Genomic DNA, 25,617 nt, shown 5'->3' with positions numbered 1-25,617 from the left:
TTGCTGGGACCAAAACAGTCCCTGGACATGAAAGGGATGTTGGGCTGAAGGACTGCAAATGGCTGCTCCTTCCTGACCCAGGGCAGCTGTCTCCCTTCATCTTCCCTTCCTTGCCACTCCGAAGCAGGGTGGTCCTCAAACCTCCCTTCCTCCCCTCTTCTCTCCTCCCTTTCTCACCTAATTCCCATCCTCCCTTTGGAAGGTAGAAAAGCTTATTTTGGAACCAGATGATGGGTTTGAATTTGACGCTAGCACTTACTGTGTGATTCCAAACCAATAAATAAACTTCTCTGTGACTCAGTTTCTTCATCTGTAAAATGGGAGGGAAACATAAACTACCTCACAAATTGTAAGGATAAAGAGTTAGTAAATATACAGTGCTTAGAATGATTCTGAGCAAAGAGAAACTGCTACATGTGTGCTTGTATCATAAATGCCCTGGTACATCCAATCTGAGCAAAGCAGGGTGAAGTGGGGTGGTGAACTAGGGATATCCAGGACATATGAGGGACCTTACCCCTCTCATGGATTACTGTTATCACTCTCTCTCTCTCTGGTCTCTCCATCCCCACACTGCTTCCCTGTAAGCACTTCTCTCCTCTGGCTGCAGGTCTTTTTTCCAAATCCTGATTTGATCACATTACTTCCCTGCTCAAATTCTGCAGTGGTTCCCCATTGCTTCTGGCTCTTTAGGATCGCATCCCTTGGAACTCTCCAGCCCCAAATTTCCTAGCTTTCCACCTCCTTGGATCTGTGATCCAGACTTCCTTGAAAACATGCCCTCCGGTCTCAGGCCTCCAGGCCTTTGCACTTGCTCTTTCCTCCACTTGGTGTTTCCTCTCATCCTTTTCCCTCTGATGTTGCCCCCTTCCCAGCCTCTGTTGGACTAGGGCTGTGGCCAGATGAAGGCAGTCCCTGAGGGAGGGAAAGGGGAGAGCGGGAAGAGACAGCAACTCTCAGAGCTGCACTTTACTCAGCTTAAATAAGAAAAAGACAATAAGAAAAGAGACCTCTCAAGATCAAAGAAAGGGATGGAACAATACGTGAACACTTTGGAAACTAGGAAGTGGGGTGTTAGCATGGAGTGATGGTCTAGTGGGGTGCCTGCCTAAGAAGCCCCTTACTTTCAAGTCCCTGGTCCCCTACTCTCCTCAGACCCAGACCACTGAAGGTAAACAGAGGAGATAAATGGAAGAGGAGAGGATGGAGAGAGGGATGGTGAAGAAAAGAGGAAAGAAGGAAGTGGAGTGAGGTGGGGGGCTTAGAGGCAGAAAGCATGTGGCTGGAGCCCCACGCCTCTGAGGAAGGAAGGGGAGGGTGACCTGGGATGCTCTCCCCTCCCCTCCCCCTCTCCATTCCCTGGAGGGCTGCCCCCATCCGGCCACAGCCCAGGCGGGGTGGGGGAAGGGCGGGGGCGGGGGCGGCGCCGAGGGGAATGAATAATTGAAGTGTAGGGGAGGAGAAAGAAGAAGAGGAGGAAGAGGAGGAGGCGGGAGCCGCCCGCACAGGGTCCTTCCCACTCCGCACCCCACCCCCCTCCGCCGCCCGGAAGTCGCTCCCCGCCTCCTGCTCCGCCAACATGGCCGCGAAGTCGGATGGAGCGGTGGCCGCGGCCGGCCCGGGGCCGGAGGGGGCGGCCGGAGGAGCTCGGGGCGGTGCGGGTGGGCGCGGGGAGGCGGCGGCGGCAGCCGGGGACCCCGGGGTAACCGGGGCGGGAGGCCCGGGGCCGCGCTACGAGCTGCGGGACTGCTGCTGGGTGCTGTGCGCGCTGCTCGTGTTCTTCTCCGACGGCGCCACGGACCTGTGGCTGGCGGCCTCCTACTACCTGCAGGGTCAGCGCACCTACTTCGGCCTCACGTTGCTGTTTGTGATCCTGCCCTCGCTTGTCGTACAACTGCTCAGCTTCCGCTGGTTCGTCTACGACTACACGGAGACCGCTGGGGCCCCGGGACCCGCAGTCAGCACCAAGGGCAGCGGCGCCGGCGGGCCGGTCATCAGCACCAAGGACAGCGCCGTCGCCTTCCGTACCAAAGAAGGCAGCCCCGATCTGGGCCCCCGACCTGAGCCCTCCTCGGCCAGCGCCTACCGCCGCCGCTGCCGCCGCTGCCGCCGCCTCTGCGTCTGGCTACTGCAGACCCTCGTCCACGTCCTGCAGCTCGGCCAGGTCTGGAGGTAGGAGAAGCTCAGGTGGAGAGAACTGAGTTGGAGGAGTGGGAGGTGGTAAGGGGCTGCCTGCCGCCCCAGCCTTTCTCTGACCCTCCACGCCCGCTCCTGTCCTGACCTCCGCCCCGCCCCACCCTATTGCAGCTCTGATTCCTCCTCTGCCAGCTCCTCCCTGACCTCTGCCCTCTAACTCTGACCAACCTCAGTACCATCCTCTATGATCGGGCTATTGAGGGAAGAGGGAATGGGGCAAGAAGAAAGAGAAAGAGATCCTCAGGGGTGTGTGAATGAGGAGGGCCCAGGGCCGATGGAGATGAATGTGAAGGTTGGAACAGGGCCCCAGGGCTCCATCCAGCCCTGTCCCACTCGCCTCTTCCTGAGTGCTGAGCCTGAGCCTGGGCTTAGGAAAGATCTCAGAAGTCCCTCTCTGCTCTCAAAGATTCTCAGTTGGGAACTGCAGTCCATTCCCAACCTCCCAGGAGAAACAGAATTCGAGGCAGCTAAATGAATATCCCACCCAAACTTTTTGGACTTTTGGGAAAGGTTGTGGTGGACCCAGCTGAGAAGATGTCTAGCTCCTTCTGCCTCCTAGGACTTCCCCAGTGTCTCTGCAGCACCCACCGCCCCCCGCCCCCCTCCCCCGAAAACAGAGCCATGGGGATATGGGATCTTGAATCTGAGATTAGATAGCCACTATCTGTCCTTTCATCTCAGGACAGTGAGACAAAACCGAAGCTTTGTACAAGCAGCCCAATTCTAGGCTTCTTCCTCTGCCAGGACTGAGGGTGGCTGTTGAGCTGAGCTGAGTTAACTGGAGACAGAGGGAATTCTGGACCTAGGGTTCCCCTTGAGTCTGTATTGCTCTAGTAGCTTAGGCTCTACTGTGCACTGACAGAATGAACTTGTCTGCTATTTGATCTTACACAAACCCCTCCTCCCTCCAAGCCTCAGTTTCCTCACCTGTGAAGAGAGGGCGATTCCCTACTCTTCTCATCTCATTGATCTACATTACATTTTCTTACCTATTGGGATGGTCAGGTGAGAGAAGGTCTTGGTAAAGGCCCTGCAGACTGTAACATATTTTAGGAATGCAATAGATTATCATGATTATCACACCTGTGGGGAAAACATGGAAAAAGTCAAAGTCACTGTGGAGTAAAGGGTGATTATTGCTGTTGTCATATTTATTCTGCTACTTGTTAACTTATTGTGCTTAACTCAGAAGATGCAGTTCTGAGCTGAGGGTTGGCAAGAGGACTCCCAGGGTTTGTCCCAGCTGCTCACTTGCTGTGTCACCCTTGTTGTGTTGCCAAATCTCTCTCTGACTTGGTTTCCCCATCTATGCCTTGCCTAGATGATGTATATATTCCATTTAGCTTGCCCTGGGGGGAAAGGTGGGAGGAGCTCTCTCCACACTAGGTGGTGTTATTATTATTAGCTTGACACAAAAAATATTCATGTCTACATCCAGGAACTAATCTGCATTTATCATTCTGTGCCCGAGTGGACAGATGGTGAAAGATATTTTTAGATTCTGAAATGGTAACTTCCTATTCTTGGTAACCAAAGCTTCATCCCCCTTTCCCTTCAGCCTAAAATGGGCCAGCTGCCCCTTGACTCACTGGCTACCTCATAACCCCTTTCTCCCATTTTCAGAATCTACTTACAAGAAATGCATACTTCTTTCTTGAACATAAACTGAATTTCCCTCAAACAGAGCAAAAAATGACCATGGGGTGGAGGTGGGGGTCTCAGGGGAGTGGCTGCAGATGGCTGAGGGTCCATTGAACTCCATGGTTTCTTAGATAAAAGGGCTAGCGATTTCTACTCTACCCTATTCGTAAAATGAGGGGCTTGGGATGAGATGATTTTGCAGGGATGACAAATTAATGGCTCTTAGGTTGAACCTGGCCTACAGAAGTGTTTTGTCTGGTTTGCATAGTATTTCAAAAATCCAAAATCCTAGCTTCTCTTGAAAAAAAAAATGCATCTAGCAATATCAGGCCTGGAACAATTTAGACAGGGTATATGTGCTTCAGTTTGTCCGGTTCCGTTCTCTTTGATCACATCTGGACTCTTTCACTTAGGCATTAGGGGCATGAGAGCCCTAATTTACAGTTCTGTAACAATTGTTTCATTAAGCATTCACTTTGTGCCAGACTACTGATTGCCTTTTTACCTGCTTCATCTCCTGTATCCCTCCTAATAATCCTGCAATGTGGTTGTATTATCATTCCTGCTTAACAGATGAGGGAATGGAGGCTCAGAAAAGGGACATCCTTGCCCAAGGTCACATGGCTAGGGAGTAAAAGCCCTGGGACTCAAGACTCTCTGCCTTCAAAGCCCAAGTTCAATTTATCTCCCCTGCAATTCTGCCACTAAAGTGTCCTCCAAGCTCAAAGAATTACGAGTCTGAGATACCAAGATTCCAGGATGATAGAAAGTCAGGGCTTCTGCTGGACTGAGATAAGAGTGGGAAAGGAGGGGGAGGGAGTTGAACTATGTGGATAAGGATGGGGAGACCGTGTATATTGTCAGGAAAGTGCTGGATTGGGGGTAGGGTGGGATCAGGAGACTTCATCCAGGTTTGTAACTAGCTGGCTAGGTGACTTTGGGCAAGGCTTTTCCCACCTCTGGGCCTCACTTTCCCTGTATGTAAAATGAGAATAATAGATTTGATGACCTTAAGAGCCTTCCCTTTTCTGGAATTCTGACTCTGGGTCTATATCAGAGCTAAACCTCTGGGCCCCTGTCCCAAAAGCTTTGGATTCAAAAATGGCTGAGAGTCTGGCTAAATGGAGAGAAATCCAGACAAGAAGCCACCAAAGTTGGTATTCCTAGAAACTAAGCAATGTGGTAAGCAAACATGAGGTTCCCACAAAGAACAGGTTTACTGTTCAGCGGGACTTGGTGCAGATGTTCTGAGGGGTGGAACCCAGGGTAATGAGGAAGGAGATGTGTGTGTGAGACCTGCATGATCAAAGCTGAGGGACTGGCCATTCATTCACCTGCTGATCCCACGCCCCCAGATCTGAATAAATTAATTTGAATCATAAAGATATCTTTCAACTCCTTATGCTTGCACAATGCTGAATCAAAAGCTTGAATACTTTGAGGAGCTAGTAACACAGACTGTGTCAGTACATGGGTGTCAGACAAGGGGACAGTATGGGGCAAGCAGTGTCCTAGAGAAGCTGAAGCTACCACCCAGCTCCAGCTGATGGTGCCACAAGAAATCATGGACCAGGTGTTGTCAAGTCTTGATTTCTCAAGAGAAATGGGAAATTGGGATTTTTTTGTGTGTGTGTGAATTCTGCCAGTATTCAACTACTAATTAAGGTTCTTAAAAATAGTGTCAACCACAGGAAACATATGTGGGCCCATCCTCTTTGTAACCTCTGGCCAGCTCCTTACAATTGATTGAGGTCGTTTCTTCTTCTGTTCCCAGACAACCCTGCAAGACACATGTTATTATTTTAATCACAAAATGGGGCTCTGAGGAGGGAGAGCAAGGGAAGGAATTCACAGACACTATGCACCCTCCATGTCCCAGCAGGTCCCATGTGAGGTGCTCTAGGCATGTGATCTTGTTTTGCCCCAAAACCTTCCCTCTGGTGACAGTTGATATACCCATTTATCAGACAAGAAAGTGAGGCTTGGAAAAGTCAAGTAACTTGCCGAAGGTCACCCACTGAGCAAGTGGGGGAGAGGTGAGGTGTCAACCCACCTTTGTCTAATTCCCAAGCCCAGGCTCTATCCCTGACACCTCCACACTGGCTGCATTAGAGGATCCCAGAGCAATGGCCCGGTACAGAGACAGATTGATCCCTGAGAGAACACACAGATCCTCTGGTCAGACATGAAGCTGGCTGGGGGCTGGACACCAACCTGCGTTTTCATCCCCTTCTGCCCAGCTCCCACCCCCAACGCTCTGAGCTGTTAAGCCACTCAGCACGTTAAGCCAATTAAAGCCCTAACCCTGTCCCCTCTGACCCTGTGGGCAGGAGAGCAGTAAGCCATGAATCCTGCTTTCCCTAATCTTAAACTCACTGGGCCCCAGCTTTGCCCAGATAAGCGTGGTTTGTTAAGCCAATTAGTGGAAGACGATCTGGCATGGGATTCCTCCCAGGCTGTCAGGATCTGGGGACCCCAAAGTGGGAGGGAGGGGAAGGAAAGAGGCAAACTGGACTTTGAAGGCCCTCCCTCTACCACACTCTCTATGTCTAGGCCCCAGCACTGCTCCCTCTGCCTCCTCACAAGCCCTGCACTCCAGAGAAGTTCGGAAATGAATTAGTGACCTACCTGGTATGAAAGTCAGGCTCTGGGGCTCCTCTCTGGGAAGCTCTATTCTTTGCGTGATGGTTAAGAGCATGAACTCTGGATTCAAATGTCCTCAGTTCAAATCCTGACCCTACCACTTTATATGTGCGATCCTGACAGGTCACATAATCTCTCTGTGCCTGGGTCTCATCCTTTATAAACTAGAGACCACATGGTATCACCTCTTGGGTTGTTTCGAGGTTTCAAGAGATAATATACCAAGGGTTTAGCAAAGGGCTGGCTACCAAGGGTTTAGCAAAGGGCTGGCCGTCGTTAAGTACTCAGAACCCCTGGCAATGGTTAGGACCATCAGCCTGGGCTTTGTTCCCTGTAGAAAGAGGTTTGTTCACTGAGCGGGTGGCCTGTGAGTGGGCAGGAGGGCGAGAGGGCCTTGAAGGACCCTGAAGCCATAGGGACACGGCAGCTGTGCATTTAATCTGTAGTCATTCATTCCACAAATATACGGAGCACCTGCTGTCTACCAGGCACTGCGCTAAGTGCTGGAAATACAGTGGTGAACAAGACAAAGTCCCGGCCCTCTTGGAGCTCAAGAGTCTAGTGGGGGAAACCAATAAACAAACAAAATAAAATATAATATATATTACCTAATATAAAATATAAATATAATATATAATATAAATATAATACATAATATAAAATATAATGGGTCAGATAGTGGTAAGAACTATGGAAAAAGTGAAACGGAGGAGGGTGTGGCCCTTCAAGATAAGGTGGTCAGGGCAGCCTCTGTGAGGGGTGGGCACGTGGGCAGAGGGCTGAACAGGGTGAGGGCAAGCTGTGTGGATGTCTTGGGAAGGGCGTTCCAGGCACAGGGAAGGAGCAGAGCAAGGAGAAGGCCCTGTGGCAGAGCAGAGAGCTGGGGGGAGATTGTAGGAGACGATGGTGGACAGAGTAGCCGGGGGTGGATGACGCAGGGCCCCACAGGCCGGGGGGCAGCATTGGGGCTTTCACTCTGCATGAAGTGGGGAGCCCAAGAGGATTTGAGCAGAGTAGGAACAGGGTCTAGACTTATGCTTTACAATGCGCACTCTGGCTGCTGGATGGAAAATGGACTGAAGGGAAGCCAGGGTAAGCCTGGAGACCCACGAAGAGACCCACCCTCGATGATCCAGGTGAGAGAAGATGGGGGCTGGACCAGGGCAGTAGCAGAGGGGGCGGGGGTCTGTTTCAGGCATAGCAGGCAGGATATCTTTCCTTCTTTGGTCAGTTTCCCCACTGGGGCCAGACAGTTAATGGTTAAGAACTCATACTCTGGAATCAGCCTTATCCTGTGCCTGCCACTTTCTGTGATTTGGGGCAAATGGCATAACTTGTCTGTGCCTTAATTTTCTCATCTGCAAATTGGACATTCTTACCGATAGTATGTATCACATGTGGCTTGGAGGAGTAGTAAATTAAAGAATGTATGTGCAGTGTTTAGCACAGTGCCTGGAACACAGGAAGTGCTCAATTCTCAGGAGCCATTACTAGTTGTACAGTAATAATACAAGTATATAAGTAATACATAAAACAGGTCAGGAGTTGGATTCCATAGTGGTTTTCAAACTGTGTTTCACCTCTTACCATCATTTCAACCTGAGTATCTCAAGTTTCTCTTTCTTGGTATGATGGTCACGTGTCTAAGATTTTGTTTTGACAGTCCTACAGCTGAAACATGTTTACAACCCCCTGAACTCGGGGACTATCCACAAGGTCCCTCCCTGCCCTGAGCTTGCAGGGTTGTTCCAGTCTAGCCTCACCACCCACCTCCTGGGAGACCCCTCTCTAGGTCGCCCTCCGCCCGGCCGCCCTCCTCTCCCTGCCCAGCTGGCAGCAACAGGCCATTAGAGCAGCTCCTAACAGACACAGCGGCGGCAGTTGGGCCCAGCGTCCCCTGTTTGATCTATAAAGACCACACAGGAGAAGCCCTGGGGGAGGAGGGAGGGCTGCCAGGAAATGGCTTTGAACCCCCCGGCAGCTGGGACGAAGGTCCCCAGGGAGAGGAAGGAAGATGGGTTGGGATCTTCTCTGGCCTCTCCATTCACCACTCTGCCTTTGTTAGGGCCTCGGAATTCCTCCTCTGGGAAATCCTATCAGCCTCCGGTCTCCCCCCAACCCACTCCTCCCCATCCTGTCTCCACCTGCGGCCAGAATGGTAGTTCTAAAGCTCAGAGCTGACCCTGCCACTCTGTAGCCAGAGGGCCAGCCCTGGCTCCCCTCTGCCCCTTGAGGGAGTCTTAATGCTATAGCCTGGTGTCAAGCCCCGCACCTCCCACCCTTTCATCTCCTCACTGCTCTTCCCTCCCCCCCAAATAAGTCACATGCTCTTTTTCTTCACGCGTCTAAGCAGCTGCCTGCAGTCCTTCCTTCAGCAACACCCCGCCCCATCCTCCTCCCAGTGAAACTCTGTACATCCCACAAGACCAAGCTCAAATGCCACCCCTTCTGAGACGCTTGCCCTCAACAAACTCAACATGTGCCACCCTCTGCCCCTCAGACACCACCTCCCATTTCCTCAGTCAGGCTAATTGTTGTCATTTTTCATCTAAAATGAAAACTGCTTGGTTGTTTTGTCTGTTTAAAAAGGAGCTGTATGCTCTTGTTGAAACCTCAGGCAGTGCAGGAAAGGTGCAAGGAAGACTCCCCTCCACTTATTATCTCTGGGGGCGCAGAGGTGGGGTTAGGGGAGATTTTCCCTTACTAATTAGATATTTCTTGTATCACTTGATGATTTTACTCTGATTTTTAATTAACCAAGAAATACATTTTACCTGCATACATTTTAAAAACATGTATACCTGCTTTTAAAGAGTCAGATACAACTAAAAATTATAGTCACCATTTATAGAGACATAGATTAGGTCATTCCTCTTCAATCCTGTCAGGTAAGGAGTGTAATAATGAATAATAAGGACTGTGGAGCCCAAACTCTGACTCTGCCACTTAGGAGCTATGTGACCTTGGGCAAGTCACTTAACCTCTCTGGGCCTCAGTTTCCTCATCTGTGAAATGGGATAACACCCCTATACAAACGGCCATTATGAAGGCTTATTGAATTAATATATGGAACATGCTTTGCACAGTATTCAACACATCATTAAGTCCTCAAGTAGTGTTAGCTAGCATTATTGGCCCATGTTTCAGATGTGGAAATTGACACACAGAGAGGTAACAGCCTCCTAATACATAAGTAGCAAAGCCAGTGTTTGAAGCCATGCGGTCAGGCTCCCAAGCCCACATGTGTAACTACCAAGAGATACTACCTTTTGCTAGTTAAGTGTATTCTTACAAAACAAACAATCATGTATTGCTTTGGGAAGAGGGAAAAAGTCAGAAAAGTATTTTTTAAATTTTATTTTAATATAAAGTACCCACTGTTGACATTCTGGGTTCTTCCTCTCCGACTTTCCCCCCATGCACAATTACTCATTCCTCCTCAGCCCCACAGTCCTGATCAGATTCTGTTGTGATCCTTGCCCACCTGGCTGGTTTTCCTACCAGATTAAAAGCGCCTGGGGAGTTGAGACCTTGTTCGTTCTTTCTGTCCCCCACCATGACTGGCTCCGAGCTGACACTCTGTTGCTATTGGTGGCCTTGTACCCAGCGAGCTTTGGTGAGGTCCATAGTAGGGTCTTAGAACACGAATTCTGTTGAAGCAGAGTTTGCATCTGTGGCTGATGTGGGGGGCGCTAAGGCAGTGTGGGAGCCCCTTGCTGTGTGGACACAGCGCTGAGGTCTGCTTAGGCCTTCATCCGCAGCCTTCCAAACCGTCAATGAACAAATGCAGGCTAAGGGCAATACATATGTATTTGTACAAGATGTGGTAGAAGCAACCCCGGGGCTGAGTTCCCAGGAGGATGCATGTGTGTCTGACAGGAGATGAATTTCCTCGTATGCAGTAAGTGCTCAATAGACATTCACGTGAACTGAATAGAATCTTTAAAATCAGAATCTTTTTTTCCCCCACTGTTAGTAACGTAACTTTATTTAAATTTTTTATTTTATATTGGAGTATAGTTGATTAACAATGTTGTGTTAGTTTCAGGTGTACAGCAAAGTGATTCAGTTATACATATATATGTATCTATTCTTTTTCAAATTCTTTTCCCATTTAGGTTATTACAGAATATTAAGCAGAGTTCCCGGTGCTATACAGTAGGTCCTTGTTGGTTATCTATTTTAAATATAGCAGTGTGTACCTGTCAAACCCAAACTCCCAATCTATCCCTGCTCCCACCCTTCCCCCCCGGTAACCGTAAGTCTGTTCTCTAAGTCTGTGAGTCTGTTTCTGAAATCAGAATCTTGAGCAAGACATTTCTCTGCCTGGGATTCGGTTACCCCATCTGTAAAGTCCAGCTGGGGGCTTGGGAATCCTGGATGAGTTTTCCCAGGACTTGGACAAGACAGCAGAGTAGCTGAGAGCTTGGGGCACTGGTACAGCCCATGGCGCCATGGCTTCCTCACTGTGTGAACTTGGGCAAGTTGCTCCACCAGCTGGAGCTCTAGTCGCATTGTGAAATGGGGTGATAGTATTCACTCCTTAAGGTTCTTGTAAAGATGTCTTGAGATAATGTAAATGAATAGGGTCTTCACATATTATATGCTCAGAAAATATTTACTACCAATTATTATTGGCCCAAGTAGTAGCCCATCCTACTTGCTTCATAACAAGATAGGGGGTGGGAGAAGGGCATCAAGGGTCCTAACGCTCACTACCCCTCACCCACAGATCCCCCCTTCAAGGAAGGAGACTTATTCTGTGACTCCAGAGACAGTGTGAGGATAGGTGACAACCCAAGGTTAAAGGGAGGCAGAAGCTGTTTGATAAGAAGAAAGATCTCCCTGGGTTGCCCCGAGGGTGTGAACTCCACATCACCAGACATGCATGCAGACAAACATGACTGACTTTGGCAGGGAAGCTGTAGCAGGGCCTCCTGCCTTCAGTTTGGAGGATAAGCCAGTCATCTCTAAAGCCCCTCACAGTTTTAAGAGTCTGTGGATCTAACTTGGGTGCTTTGTGATGCTTATCTGCTGGACCACAGGTTGCAAAGCAGTGGCCCGAGGGCAAATCCAGCCTGAGGATGTGTTTGTCCCACACAGTATTTTTTTTCCCCTACTATTTAATGAAACTTTTTATTATGGAAAAATTTTAAATATATAAAAGCAGAGGAAACAGGATAATGATTCCTCTGTGTACCACCATCCTGCTCCAAGAATGATCATCTGCTGGCCAACCTTGTTTTATTTAGGCCAGCACCATCCGAAAGAACTTTCTGCAGTGATGGAAATGCTATATATGTATATAGGAAATGCACCGTCCAATACAGTAGCTACTAGCCACACATGACTATTGAGCATTTGAAATGTATAACTGAGGAACTGAATTTTAAATTTTATTTAATTTTAACTAATTTAAATTTAAAGAACCATACCATATGTGGCTAGTGTAGGACACGTAGGTGTTGGAGAGTACCGGTCTGGACCCCACCCCATTTCTTGCCCTTCCATGTTATTTTGAAGCAAGTCTCAGATGTCATATCATTGCATCCATAAATATTTCAGTACATCTCTAAAAAGATAGACTTTTAAAAAATATAACTGAAGTATGTAATACTGTTATCAAACCTAAAGAAGGAATAATAATTTCTTTTAAATTCATATGGTATTTTTAAAATTAGTTGCCAACATTTCCAAATTGAAGTTTTTGGGTTTTATTGTTTTGTTTTGTTTTGTTTTGTTTTTTGCATAAATATCCTAATTTCCAGCTCTTCTTGAAAAATTGAAATTCCAGCCATACTGGGCTCACATTCTCCCATGGCAGCAATCAGCTGGAGCTGAGGGACAGCTACCTTTCTAGACACTCCTCTTTCATTCCCCAGAGTCCCTCATAATAGCAGCTCGGCCCCTCTACCATCTAGGATCTCATAGATCAGAGACAAATAGAAGTGGTGCTTTCTCTCTGCCTTGATCTTCAAGTACCTTCAGATGCCACCAGGAGACCAGGATCTAACTCCTTCTCCCTCACAGGCTCATGCCATCCCAATGTCACACAGGGATATCAGGAAAAGAGGAAAGGGGGGATCAAAGAGCCTTGGGCTAGAGTATGGAGTCCTGGCTTTGAGTCTCTGCTCTGCACCCATTTCACAGATGCGGAAAGTGAAGCCCAGAGAGGGAAGGAGATCTGGCTGCACTCATACAGTGAAGAACATAAGAGGCAGGAACCTGGTCCCAAATGCTTTGCTGGAGAGGAGCTGCCTGCTTCCCTGTTGGGCAAAGAGAGGAGCACTGTCTGGGAGCTGACTGCAGTGGGCGGGTTGGGAGAGGGTCTCAGCTTTACAGCCAGAGCCTAAAATTAGTGGCAGGGAGATGTTTGGCCTTAGCCCAGCAAAAAAAAGTGCTGTGACTCTGTAGGGGGCTGCTGAGGAGGAAGGAGACAGCCCAGCTCCCAGCACCATATGAAATGGGAGCCAAACGTGTAAAATCACATCCTTTACTGACATTTATGACTCATTAGGCTGCCAATTCCAGGAAGGTCCCATTTTGCATCCTTGCAGGAGTGCTCAGCATTGAGGAGTGGACAGATGGGGAGGGGGCCTCAAGGCCATTCCCCCCAGGAGCTTCCTTGGCCACATTTCAGGTGAGGAAGCGGTATAATTGGAGGCCCAGTGTTTTGCAGGGAACTCACAGACTGCATCTAGGTCCTCAGCTTGATCCATGCCTGTGGTGAAATGAAGGAGTCCACCATTCCTAATCTGAGATGCAATTCTGATGCTTCTGGCTACTGACCTTGGGCAAGTCACTTCCCTAAACGCCTGCTAAATGTCTCTGGGGTCCATCCCTTCTGTCTGGACCATCCTCACCTCTCACCTGGTAACTGGTCTCCCAACCTCCACCCTTGCCTCCCTCTAATCTGTTCCTTACAGCCAGGGTACTCCCTCTAAAATGCAGAAGTGCTATCCAACACAATCTTCACTCTTCAGATAAAGACCAAATGTTTCACCATGGTCCCCCTCATCCCTTGCTTTCTCACCTCCTTTTCTGGAGCTATAGCCATTCTGACCACTTACTGTTTCCGCCTAACTCAGGACCTGTGCCCATGTTGTTCCTCTGCCAGAAACTCCCTTCCCTCCCTTCACCTGGTTAACTCCTGTGCCTGCTTCAGATCATGCCTCAGTAGCCACCTCCTTCAGAAAGCCTTCCCTGACTGCCACGCCCTTCCCAAGCTGGGCGCTTCCCCCATAGCACTGCCTTCCTCAGCGCTGGAGCACAGAAGCCAGTTGGAACATGTCTGCAACCCACAGAATGTCTGTCGTTTCAAGTCTACAGGACGATTTCATTGATGTCCAGGTTCCCCGCTAGACAGTGCCAGATGGACTGGGTCTGTCTTGCTCACCATCGTGTCCACCAGCATTTAAGCACAGCTCCTGGCACACAGTAGGTACTCAAAAATGCTGGGTGAATAAACGTCAAGTGAACCTCCTCTTTTCTGAGACTCAGTTTCCTCATCTGGAAAATGGGGGTCATGCCCACGAAACCTCACAGGGCTGCAGTGAGGATTTTAGCAAAGTACCCACAGAAGGTCTTTGATGAGTGGCAGTTATTTTCTGGAGGAGGGCGAAGACCCCAAATAAGGCCCTGCCCTGTGAACTTGTCCAGAAGGGACTTCTCTGACCCTCTGTCTCCTGAGGATGGATTCAATGAGCACCAGGGAAAGTCAGGCGAGGAGTAGGTCTCAGCCTCGCCAGAAACTAAACTGGAAACTACAAGACCTCCTCTCCCTGCTGGAGCCTCTGAGTCTGTCAGCTTCTTAAAACCTCGTATTGGTTGAATACCCTGCACTGGGCTGGGCATTTTATACAAATCACCACTTTCTGATTTTATAGCTACCCCATAAGGTGGGCACTGAGCTGAAGGGTTCAGAGAGGGAAGCAACTTGCCTAAAACTAAACAGACAGTAAATGATGGCGTCAGGATCTGAACCTGGGTCTCCCTGACTCTCAAGGCTGATTCTTTCCCTCTGCGCTTGACAGCCTTCACTTGGGGGCTTATAAATACATTCACACTCCATTCATTCACTCATTCAAGAAACAAATATATATTGAACATTAACTATGTGCCAGGCACTAGGGGCATAGCAGAGAAGAGGACAAACATGGTCCCCACACTCATGGAGAGACAGACAAGAAATATGTAAGCAAGTAAATTAGATCATCTCCGGTTGTGATATGTGTTATTAAGAAAATAGGGTAACTTGACAGAAAGTGGCAAGAGGGGTGGGTAGAATTGCTTTGGAAGGCAGGGGGGGATCTGGGAAGGCCTCTCTGAGGAGGTGACACTGACCTGAGATGGAAAGAATAAGAATTTGCCAGGTGTTGGTAAAGCCCTTTCCAGGCAGAGGCCCTGAGGCTGGAAAGAGCTTGGGGTGTTCAGGAAGAAGCAAGACCAGTGTAGCTGGAGATGTGGGAGAGGGGGAAGGCGGAGGGAGATGAAGTCCTAGAGGTAGACAGAGGCTGGATCGCACCGGGCCCCACAGGTCCTGGTGAGGATTTTATTCTAAGGACAGTAGAGAGTGACATGACCTGACCTAGGATTTTACAGGAGCCCTCAGGCTGCTGTGTGAAGAATACGGTCTACAAGGGCAAGGATGGAGGGAAGGAGATCAAGGTAGATGGAGGCTGCCGCTGCTTGGGGTTGGGTGGCTTGGACCAGAGTGATGACAGCGGGGTGGAGAGAAGTACTTGGGCTCAGGACACAGCTGCTGGGCCTTAATGTTATCAGAATTGGATGGGTGGGGAGATGCGCCTGATGAAAACTCCTTGGGGTAGGCAAGAATCAGGTTCCTTGGACCTATTTTGTAGGAGAACTAAAGCCCACAGAGGGATTGGACTTTCCCAGAAAGTCCAGTGAAGGCCTTGAGCCTGGGTTTCCTGACGCCCCAACTACTATTGTCACCCCTTCCCCAGTTTTCTCTAAACCCACATAATTCCAAGCAAAGCTTTTAGGTCCAGCCCTGTCCGACATGGGTCCTCCCGGGCAGCCCTCTGAATACCTTCCAGGCAACTGAAGCACCTTCTCTGACGCAGGGGCCCATGGAGAGCCAAGTCTGAGTCCTAGGTCTGGCACTAACTTGCTGTGTGACTTTATACAAGTCCCAGTCCCCTTCTGGGTCTCAGTTTCTTCATCTGTAAAATAAGGATAATAATAGTACCCACCTCAAAGATTTGCTGTGAGGAATGGACAATATGTATAAAAAGGCTTAGCACAGCCTATCATACAGTGGGCGCTCAATAAGCGTGAGCTATTATCATTATTTTTGCCTGCACACTATCCCCCTACAGACTTACGGAGCAGCTGTGGGCCCAGTAGGTATAGTGTTCTTGCTCCTTTCCATCAGCCCAGCCTGGTCACCCTCCAGAGCCTGCAAGCCTGGCCCACAATGGAGACAAGAGAGCTGGCCATGGTGCCGTTTCTGGATGGGGTGGGAGCGGGGGAGCCGCTGGAAGCTGCTGTGTTTTTGGCCCAGAGCTGTGAGGGGGAGTGCAGAGGGACGAGAACACACACTCGGAAACGCTGAGATCGACAGATGGAGGAGCCGAGGATGTGAGAGACGCAGACAGACAGAGAGAGCCCCAGAGTCGGGAGACGGGGAGCAGGCAGGGGAGGGCGGCCGGAAAACTGGCAGTCACGCGAGCCACGAGCTGAGCAACAGACCAGCAGATGGACCAAGCCACCGAGAGACTGAAAGACGGACAGACCAACAGGCAGTATCCAAGAGACAGCCAGAAAGACAGACAGAAAAGCAGACCTGGTATCCGAGGGGACAGACAGGCTATCCTGACATCCAAGGGACAGACAGACTGACGTTCCTGGCCTCTAAGAGCAGACAGACAGGCTGACTCAGGACCCCAGGGTCAAGCTGACTAAGAGATGGACATAGTATCTGAGAGACGATGTGACCTATAGTCCAAGGACAGACAGGAGGACTGACCCAGGGTCCCAGGGTGACCCTGACTGACAAATAGATTGACTGACTGACAGTAACAGAGGAACAGATAAATAAAGAGGCTGACCCTGCATTCAAGGGACAGACACAACAACAAGCTGATCTGAGCCAGAGACAGAGAGAGACAATGACTGAGGATGTGAGGACACACAAAAGACGGGTCCAGGCTGACCTTCTGCACGGAGACTGAGGCCAAGGCCAGCAGCCCTGACTGGTACCAGAGACTCAGGGCAACCCAGGAACAGAGAACAGGAGAGAGACAGGGTGACCCAGAAACTTTCTGGCTTCTTAGGGATGTGGGATCCCCTCATCCTTCTCTCTCCTGCCTGTTAGAAAGGAGCCCTCAATGCTGGGAAGTCCCTGGGCCTGGGGAGAAGGGAATGAGCTCTGTTCATCTCCTGCCCAGCTGCCTGCTCGCAGGGCTGGGGGGTCCAGAGGAGACAGCCTTTCGGATCTTTGAGTGGAGGGATTTCACACCCTCACTGCTGGCTTCTCTCTTCTCTAGGCTTGGTCATTTTGCTCCCCACCCCATCCTCAACGATACACACTTACCGCTTCAATTTCGTTTCCTCTCAGACAGGCTTCTTCTCCAAGCCAAAGATTGGGAGTCAGCAAGTTAGATCCAAAACAGACTTCTGAGCACCTCTGTTTCCTCACCGGTAAAATGGGGGTGGTAGAGCTGTCTGTTAGGTTCTGGCGCACGCTGGCCTCAGGCAGTTTAAGGCTGGGGCGTGTCAGAGCTGGGGAGGCCCAACCAGGCTATGGAGCATCAGGGAAGGCTTCCTGGAGGAGGAAGGACAGATGTTCTGGTTCTATGCAAACTCAGACAGAGAAGCCCCAGGGCCTCCAAGGTCAGGAGGGAGACACCTGCAAACACTCATGCACATGTATTCATTCAACAAATATTTATCGAGTGCCTACTACACGTACTGATGCTGGGGACACAGTGGTGACCAAGATAGATGAGGTCCCGACCCTCAGCAAACCACAGTGGTAAAACAGAAAATAGATGTGTAAATTAATAAATAAAATTGTTTCATAGTGTATGTTAAGAAGAAACTAAGACAGAGTGATATGAGAGATGAGAGTGATTTAGCGAGAGTGGAGGGGCTGACATGGGATGGGTGGCCTGGGGGGCCTCTCTGAGAAGGTGACGTGGGAGCTGAGGAATCAGCCACGGGAGGATCTGGGGAAGGGGGTGTTTCAGACAGAGCAAGTAGCAAGTGCAAAGGTCCAGAGTCAGGAACAAGTTTGGCTGGCTTCCAGGAACCTCCAGGACACGAATGAAGCAGTGGTTTGAGACGAGTTGAGAGAAACAGAAAGGGCCAGATGGTTTAGGGTCTGCAAGTCAAGGGGAGATGCTTGGATTTTATTCCAAGTGGGATGGGAGGCCCTTGGAAGATTTTGAGACGGGGAATAGCATGATCTGACATGATTAGTTTTTAAAGTATCCCACTGGTTGCCATGTGGAGAATGGACTATGGTGGTGGGGCACAGGGGTGGATGCAGGACTGAGAAAGCAGAAGATGACGATGGCCTGGAACAGGGTGGTGTCAGTGAATGGACAGACTGGGGATGTGTTTTGGAGGAGAGCAGAGGCACTGCCCCTGAAGCTGGATTCCTTTCCCTGAGATGAGGTGTTCTCTGTAGGTGGCATCAGTCCCATTTGTGGTGAAAATCAACTTCTTCCAACTTCCTTTCAAGTAGAGTGGAATCAGGTGGGCTTCCTGGAGGAGGTTTGAAGGGCACCTGCTAGTACGTCAACTTTCAATTAAAAGAGAGAGGCTGCTTGATGATCAGAAGGAGCCAGAGGCCTCCACCTAGCATATGCTCACCCTCACTATGTGCACATCCCTCTACAGTTTACAAATGCCCACAACAAGGGGGAAAATGAGGCTCAGAGAGGCAGAGAGATTACCCAAGGCCACACAGCATCCAGGGCACGGGCAAACCCACAAGCCCAGCATATTGCCATCTTGTCTCCTGATCCTCACCCCAGTGGCTGTGATGTAGGCAGGAGGGCAAGTGCTGGGCCCCTTTCTAGAGAAGGTAAAACTGAGGCCCAGGGAAATTAGGTTGTATGTCCTGGGCAGAGCTGTTTTAAGACTTTTGTGGGCCCCACATCTATCAAGCATATTAAAATGCAGCCATATCAAACATCGAATGTAAATTATATATACCCAGATAAAAGCCAAATTGCAGTCGACTGGCTGATATCATGCTTTGTTTTGCAGACATTTAATTAAACATTTATTAATTTTGATTCTGCAGTTTTTCCCTGTGTTTTAGAGCCAATTTTTTTCCCAGGCTTCAAATGTTTTGCTAGGCCCATGAAAACCTCGCAGGTCCTTGGCAACGAGCATTTACCACCGGCTGCAAAGGACAGCCACGATTTTTGGTCCTGTTGCCAAAAGGGGCAAGGGGCAGAATGAGGCTGAAGCGAGGCCCTTTCACCCTCAGACTGCAGCACGGTCTTTCCACGCTCCCTGCTGACCCCATGTTCTTGGCTCTCAGAAGCCTTCTTTCTTCCCCTCCCCCTTCCTTGCTCTGGCCCAACAGCGGCCCTCGGCTGGGTAAGCCCTTTGTCTGCTGTTAGCTGGGGTGTGGGGTGTTGGGAGCTGGCACAGGAGGGGACAGGAGTGGGTGGGGCGTTGGGCAAGCAGCCTGGCAGGTGGTGATGGATGCTGGCCGGGCTGGGGCCTTTCTCCTGCTGACCCAGGCCGGGAAACAGATGGTCTTCCAGCCTGAGGGAAACTTCCAGGGTGTTGCCCTCCCCCAGCTCCCCAGGCCCCTTCACACTGGACCAGCTGGTCTCTCCTTCCTGTTCAAAGCCGGAGCCACAGGACTGGGAAAGGGAATGGGAAGGGGGAGATGGAGGCTGGGACAGGTGGTGTGCGTTTTGGGCCCTGAGAAGCTCTGGGGGCCATCCTGGTCTCTCCCCGAGTCGCCCCCACTTCTGGCATCTCCAGCTCTGCGCTCGGCTCCTCCTCTGTGCCCTGCCTTAACTCAGCCCTGTCATTTCAGGCCTGAACTAAACTGGGGACTCACCTGGCCTTCCTCCAAGCCAGCCAACAGAGTGAGCTTTCTAAGCCACCGAGCTGATCATATCACCCCTGATTCTAGGATAGGATTCAGATTTAGAATAAAATATGAACTGTTCAGTCCAAAATTGATGCCCTTCACAATTCTAGTCTTCTAATGCTCCTCCCTAGGACAACCCTCCCCACCAGGCCTGGCAAAACACTGGCCGTTCCCCTAAAAAGCCATGTTCTCTCATGCCTCTACACCTTTGCCTTAGTTGGGCTTCCACCTAAAACGCCTTTCCGCTTCCCATGTGCCTTCAAATGCCTACCCATGCTTTAAAACGGGGATCAAATGTTTCTTCCTCCAGGGAGTCTTCCCTGGAAGATTCCAGGAAGTCTTCCCCAGCTAAAGTTACCCATCTCTTCTCTGGGTTCCACAGCATCTTAGAGCATCTATTTCAGCTCTTAGCTTGTCTGTCCTCCCGTGGGACCGTGAGGTACTTAAGGTCACAGGGCCTGGAACATAGCAAGTGGTCAAGATATGCTTGCTACGTGAATGAATGATTCTAGCTGCAGAGATCCTTATTTGGGGGGTAGGCAGGGGCCTAGAGAATAGAAGTCACAGGGAGACAAATTTCTGCTCATCAGGAGAAACACAGTTCGGCCCTGGAGCTGCTCGAAAGCCAAAGGCTCTGCCTCAAGAGGTAGCGTCTCCCTGTTCTGAGAAGTGTGTGAGCAGAGGGGTAAATGCACGGGGCTGGGAACTGCTGAAGGCATTCCAGCACTGGACGGGAGAGTTAGACTGAAGGACCTTTGCATCTTGAGTCAGCTTCTGAGGGAACAGCCCTCTTCCCCGTCCTGGGTGCCAATCCCATACTGTTTCACACTGAGGGTGTGTCTACACCACCGATTGGTCCTCAGAAGACCCAGAGATGGGAAGGAGAGGCCTAAATGGGATGTTTCTGGCCATGTTTTGGGGGGAAAGTTTGGGTCCCAGAACATTAGCTCTGAAAGGATCTCCAAAGTCTCCAAGCCCATCCCTCTTGTTGGCAGATAGAGAAGCTGAGGCCCAGAGAGGGCCACACCATTGCTAAGACCAGGATGCTCATTTGGGAAAACTCTGGGAATTAGCTGAGCACAAATTCCAGGGAGCACTGTGGTTCCTCCCTTGGGCTGGTCACCCACAGCTGAATACAGAACATCCTGGAAATGCCAGCACTTCACATCTGGGAATAGACCCCCAGATCCCTGGTTCCCTGATTTTGGATTCAGGCAACAGGGTCATTGAATCTGGTGGGATTTTCTCCCCTGGTTTTGGGGGATATGACTCCTAGAGGAGCCCTCTCTGGTTTTATGAAAAGGGCTTCCCTGTCCTGTGTATCAGAGAATTTGGGGGTTGGGGAGCAGGGTCTGTACCTGCAACAGCCAGGAGTGGAGCTGCTGGGCAAGGAACCAGGGCAGAGATCTGTGTGGACAGGTCCTTTGTCACCCTAATGGGCACTGCACTTTAGAGTTGCAAAGTACCTTATCAATTTAATCCTCACAACCACTTTAGATGGGATCAACTAGGGCTCAGAGAGGGTCTTGTTCAAAATCACACAGCAAATTAGAAGCAAAGTCAGGAATTGAACTCAGGACTTCCAGATCCCTTCCATATCTCCTATGGGGCTACCAGAGTTCCACTCAGTTAAACAAACTTGGAATCATGCACTCAGTCATGCAGCCAATAGGACTGGCACCTACCGTGTGCTAAGAACTGAGGGTATAGCAGTCAGTTATGACCTAGTCATACTCATGGAGTTCACAGCCTGGGGGAGATGGATGCATAACCAGACAGTTACAACCCACTGTGACGAGTGCTGGGTCGGAGGGAAGCCGGGGAGAGGCCCCTACCTCAGGTGGCGGGTGATCAGTAGAGGTTACCTGGAAGAAGTCATATCTAAAAGCTGAGCCTTGGATGAAAAGCAAGAGTTATCCAGGTTTGGGGCTGGGGTGGGGTTGGCGGACAGGGCAAGGTGTTCCAGGCAGAGGGAACAGAAAGTGCAAAAGCTTAGCAGTGAGGGCGAGCAAATCTGTGACGTGTGCAAAGCAGCTGGAGCTGTGAAGTTTGTTGGGAGAAGTGGCACCAGAGGAAGCAGCCAAGTTGCAAATGCCAGGGGATCTCTGAGCAGCTTCCCTACGGGGAGAACTGGGCACTCAGACGTGGGGTTGGGGAAAAGGCCAGGAAGCTGGCAACAGAACTGGGGGCTGGCACCAGGACTCTCCCTGAAGGAACCTGTGTATGGGCAAGTCTTTATGGCTTACAGTGAGAGGCAGTGTTGCCTATTGGTTAGAGTGTGGGTCTGAGACCAGCCCACCTGGGTTTGAATCCTGGTTCCACTGCTTCCTAGCTGTGTGGCCTTGGACAAATGATATACCTCTCTGAGTCTCAGTTTTCTCATCTATAAAATGGGGATAATAATAGGGTTATTGCAAGCTCCAGGTAAGGTGTCCAGAATCCTGCAAAGAAAGCAGGCCCTAACTTGCCATAGCAATAATGATCCTTATAATGCTGTATTAAAGGCTTACTTTGTGCCAGTGCTTTAAGCTAGTGAGCCCAGTGGGAGCAGCCCAACAACAGCCCCGTGAGGTGATCCTTTCAATGAGACCGTTTCACAGCTGAGGAAACAAGCGCAGTAAGTGACTTGCCCAGGGCAACACCGCGCCCTGGCCCTTTGCACTTGCTGGGTGGCGAGGGTCTGGTTGGGAGGGGGCGAGGGGGATGAGCGCGCGCAACAGCCTGAGCACCGCGTCCTCCCGCAGGTACCTGCGCACCGTGTACCTAGGGCTGCAGAGCCGCTGGCGCGGGGAGCGGCTGCGGCGCCACTTCTACTGGCGGATGCTGTTCGAGAGCGCCGACGTGAGCATGCTGCGCCTGCTGGAGACCTTCCTGCGCAGCGCGCCGCAGCTTGTGCTGCAGCTCAGCCTCCTGGTGCACCGCGGCGGCGCGCCCGACCTGCTGCCCGGTGAGCCCCGCCCCTCCGCCTGCCCGCCCCCCCCCACGCCCCCCAACCTCCGCCCCATGCTTAAGGCCCCCTGGGGAGGCCCTGTCCACTCCCCGCACCTCAGCGCACTCACTGTCGGGGTTTTGGAGGCCCCGCCCCTTCTACTCTCACCATTCTCCAGGCCTCTGGAGACCCCCAGGTCCCCTCCAATGGCCCCCTTACCCTCAGTGTTAGGAGACACCCCACCCCCTTGCTCTTCTCAGGCTCCCTGCGCACTACCCCCTCCCGCCCTCCTCCCCCCCCGCCCCCGCCCCCGCCATTGCCGGGGCAGACCAGACCTCACTTCTGCCAAGTCCAAAAAGGCCCTTGACCCCATCACCACACCTCAGACCCTCAGGGAAGTCCCCTGCCCCTGCTTTCCCCAGACTGTCCCAATCCCAGCCTGCATTTCCTGGGGACCCCTCTGCCTCACAGACTCTCTGAATCACCACCAGTTTCCAGAGAGCCTTTCCATCCACCCCTCACTGCTCTTCAGCCCCTTGGGAACTCCTCCCAGGCTTTGTCCTGGTCCCCATGAACTCACCCCGCCCACCCACCTTGCCCCTTCTCTAACCCTAACAGACCAGGCCAACCCCTTCAGTGTCAGAGAAAAACCACATTCCCAGTCTCCCTGGAGCTCCCCACGCTCCTCCCACCCCGACACTGCCCGACACACCCTCAGTGTTTCAGAAGACTCTATCACCATCTCTCAGGTTCCCTGGGCATCCCTCGCCCAGGGTCCTGGGCCCCAGTCGAAACTTCCCACCTGGGATTTTCTTCCCATGCCCTCAGCTGTGCTCAGCTTGGATATTCCTTTCCATGCCCCAGTCTCATCCTGGTGGCCTGTAGCTTCTAACAGTCCCTTCTGGCTCCTCCATTCCCTAATCATGACCCCCCTCTTCACCTCCTTTTTCACTCCCAGAGTCCTGGACCCTATTTTCCCACCCTCCCACCAAGACGCCTGAACCCTAACAGCCCCATACTAGAGACCTCAACCTGACCCTTATGGAGACCAAAATCACCCACTTCCCCTCTCCCTTTATGCTCCCACCCCTGCAGAAGTACCCAGCCCTGTCCACTCTCACCCCTGCCTCAATGTTCTTGAAGACCACCCACCCAGACCCTCTCCACACCCCTCTTGATTTATAGACCCTTCCCTCACACCTCCTCAGAACCCAGATCCTGACCCAGACCCCTCCCCCTTTCCTCAGACCCCAACCCAGACCCATCCCTAACCCAGCCCACCCTGCCCCCACCCTGTCTCCGCAGCCCTCTCCACCTCCGCCTCACTCGTGTCCCTGGCCTGGACCCTGGCCTCCTACCAGAAGGTGTTGCGGGACTCACGGGACGACAAGAGGCCGCTGTCCTACAAGGGCGCCGTGGCCCAGGTGCTGTGGCACCTGTTTGCCATCGCGGCCCGCAGTCTGGCCTTCGCGCTCTTCGCCAGCGTTTACAAGCTCTACTTTGGCATTTTCATTGTGGCCCACTGGTGCGTCATGACCTTCTGGGTCATCCAGGGTGAGACGGACTTCTGCATGTCCAAGTGGGAGGAAATCATCTACAACATGGTGGTGGGCATCATCTACATCTTCTGCTGGTTCAACGTCAAGGAGGGCCGCAGCCGCCGCCGCATGACCCTCTACTACTGCATCGTCCTGCTCGAGAACGCCGTGCTCACCGGCTTCTGGTACTCCAGCCGCAACTTCTCCACTGACTTCCACTCGCTTATTCTGGTCTGCGTCGTGGCCTCCAGCTTCGCACTGGGCATATTCTTCATGTGTGTCTACTACTGCCTCCTGCACCCTAACGGGCCCCTGCTGGGTCCCCAGATGCCTGGCTGCATCTGCCCTGAGGCCCGAGGGACCTGTGGCCCACCAGCCGATGCTGTCACAAGTCCCCCGAGGTCCCTGCCCAGGACTACAGGCGCTGAGCGGGATGGAGCCCCCATGGGAGGCGAGCGTGCGGGGACCCCCACACCACCTGTCTTCCAGGTGCGACCTGGCTTGCCTCTCACGCCCGTGGCCCGCACCTTGCGGACAGAGGGGCCTGTCATTCGGATTGACTTGCCTCGTAAGAAGTACCCTGCCTGGGACGCTCATTTTATCGACCGCCGGCTCCGGAAGACCATTCTGGCGCTGGAATACTCCTCGCCTACGACACCCCGCTTGCAGTACCGGAGCATCGGGATCCCCCAGGAGCTGCTGGAGTATGAGACCACGGTGTAGGTCACAGTCTCCCTGCAAAAAGGGAGGAACTTTGGCTGATCCCACATCGAGCACAGTGTTGAGCCCAGAATTTCAGGGCCACCAGGCTGAGGGGGAGTGGATCTGTTGGTTCAAGGGTAGAGTGGCGCCCACCATTGGGTTATTTCACGGGAGGGGACAGCCTTGTGGAGGCCCCAGGCCTTGGCCCTGTTTTCAGCCCTGTGGCCCATTTCCTAAACTCCCCTGAACCGGGGCCCAGGGAACCAACTGGTGCTACGCTCCTCGTGAGCTGCCCCACTTTCATGGAGGCCTCCATATCACGGCTGGTGCTGAGGACCCCACACCCTCTCCCCTGCCTGGAGTTGCCCACCTGTCAACTCTGGTGGGCCCGCCAGAGAAGGAGGTCCATGACCTAGGCCCTGTGCTCCTCAGGGGGTGTGGGGGTGGGCTGCCTCTGAGAAGGATGGAGGAGGCCACGGAAGATGTGGGGTGAGGCGGAAGCATCTGGTGAACGAGGTTGGTACAGCTCCTGTGGGTCGAGGTCTGGAGCCTGGGCAAGAGGGGAATTAAAGGAGGGAGTTGGGGTGGGGTGGGAAGTTGGGGTGGGGGGCTGACGGTGCTGGGGGTGGACAGGAGGGAGGACCCTGAGACATCGGAGAGGTACAGGCTGGCAGAAGCATGGAGGGGTGGCAGATTTGGGGGAGGGCAACCTCAATCCGGAGCATAGAGAATGTTCCTCAGGAGACACCCTTTGTTGTGGGCTCTTTTATGGATGAGGCTCCAGACACCTCAGGTGAAATGTTTCAAGGAGCCATTCTTTGTTCTAGGTGAGCATCTAGAACATTTCTTCTGGATGAAGGTCTTGACCACAATAGATGAAC

The 25,617-nt window shown here is 51.7% G+C and overlaps 1 protein-coding gene across 1 annotated transcript; it reads left to right on the top strand.

The window, feature by feature from the left end:
- Nucleotides 1–1,579: 1,579 nt before the first annotated feature.
- XKR7 (XK related 7) lies at nt 1,580–25,279 on the top strand. Its single transcript, XM_036826938.1, has 3 exons — nt 1,580–2,172; nt 22,312–22,514; nt 23,802–25,279. The coding sequence occupies exons 1-3, from the start codon at nt 1,580–1,582 to the stop codon at nt 24,755–24,757; spliced, it is 1,752 nt and encodes a 583-aa protein (XP_036682833.1). The 3' UTR covers nt 24,758–25,279.
- Nucleotides 25,280–25,617: the final 338 nt, after the last annotated feature.

The sequence above is a fragment of the Balaenoptera musculus genome, chromosome 15 (genome assembly GCF_009873245.2).
Source record: "Balaenoptera musculus isolate JJ_BM4_2016_0621 chromosome 15, mBalMus1.pri.v3, whole genome shotgun sequence".
Lineage (NCBI taxonomy): Eukaryota > Metazoa > Chordata > Mammalia > Artiodactyla > Balaenopteridae > Balaenoptera > Balaenoptera musculus.
This window is presented reverse-complemented; position numbering and strand designations above follow the sequence as displayed.

What these genes read in the sequence shown, in the direction of transcription:
- XKR7 (XM_036826938.1), top strand. Translation starts at nt 1,580, where the DNA reads ATGGCCGCGAAGTCGGATGGAGCGGTGGCCGCGGCCGGCCCGGGGCCG. An exon ending in CAGCTCGGCCAGGTCTGGAG is followed by an intron (nt 2,173 to 22,311) that starts GTAGGAGAAGCT and finishes GTCCTCCCGCAG; the next exon opens with GTACCTGCGCACCGTGTACC. An exon ending in CGCGCCCGACCTGCTGCCCG is followed by an intron (nt 22,515 to 23,801) that starts GTGAGCCCCGCC and finishes CTGTCTCCGCAG; the next exon opens with CCCTCTCCACCTCCGCCTCA.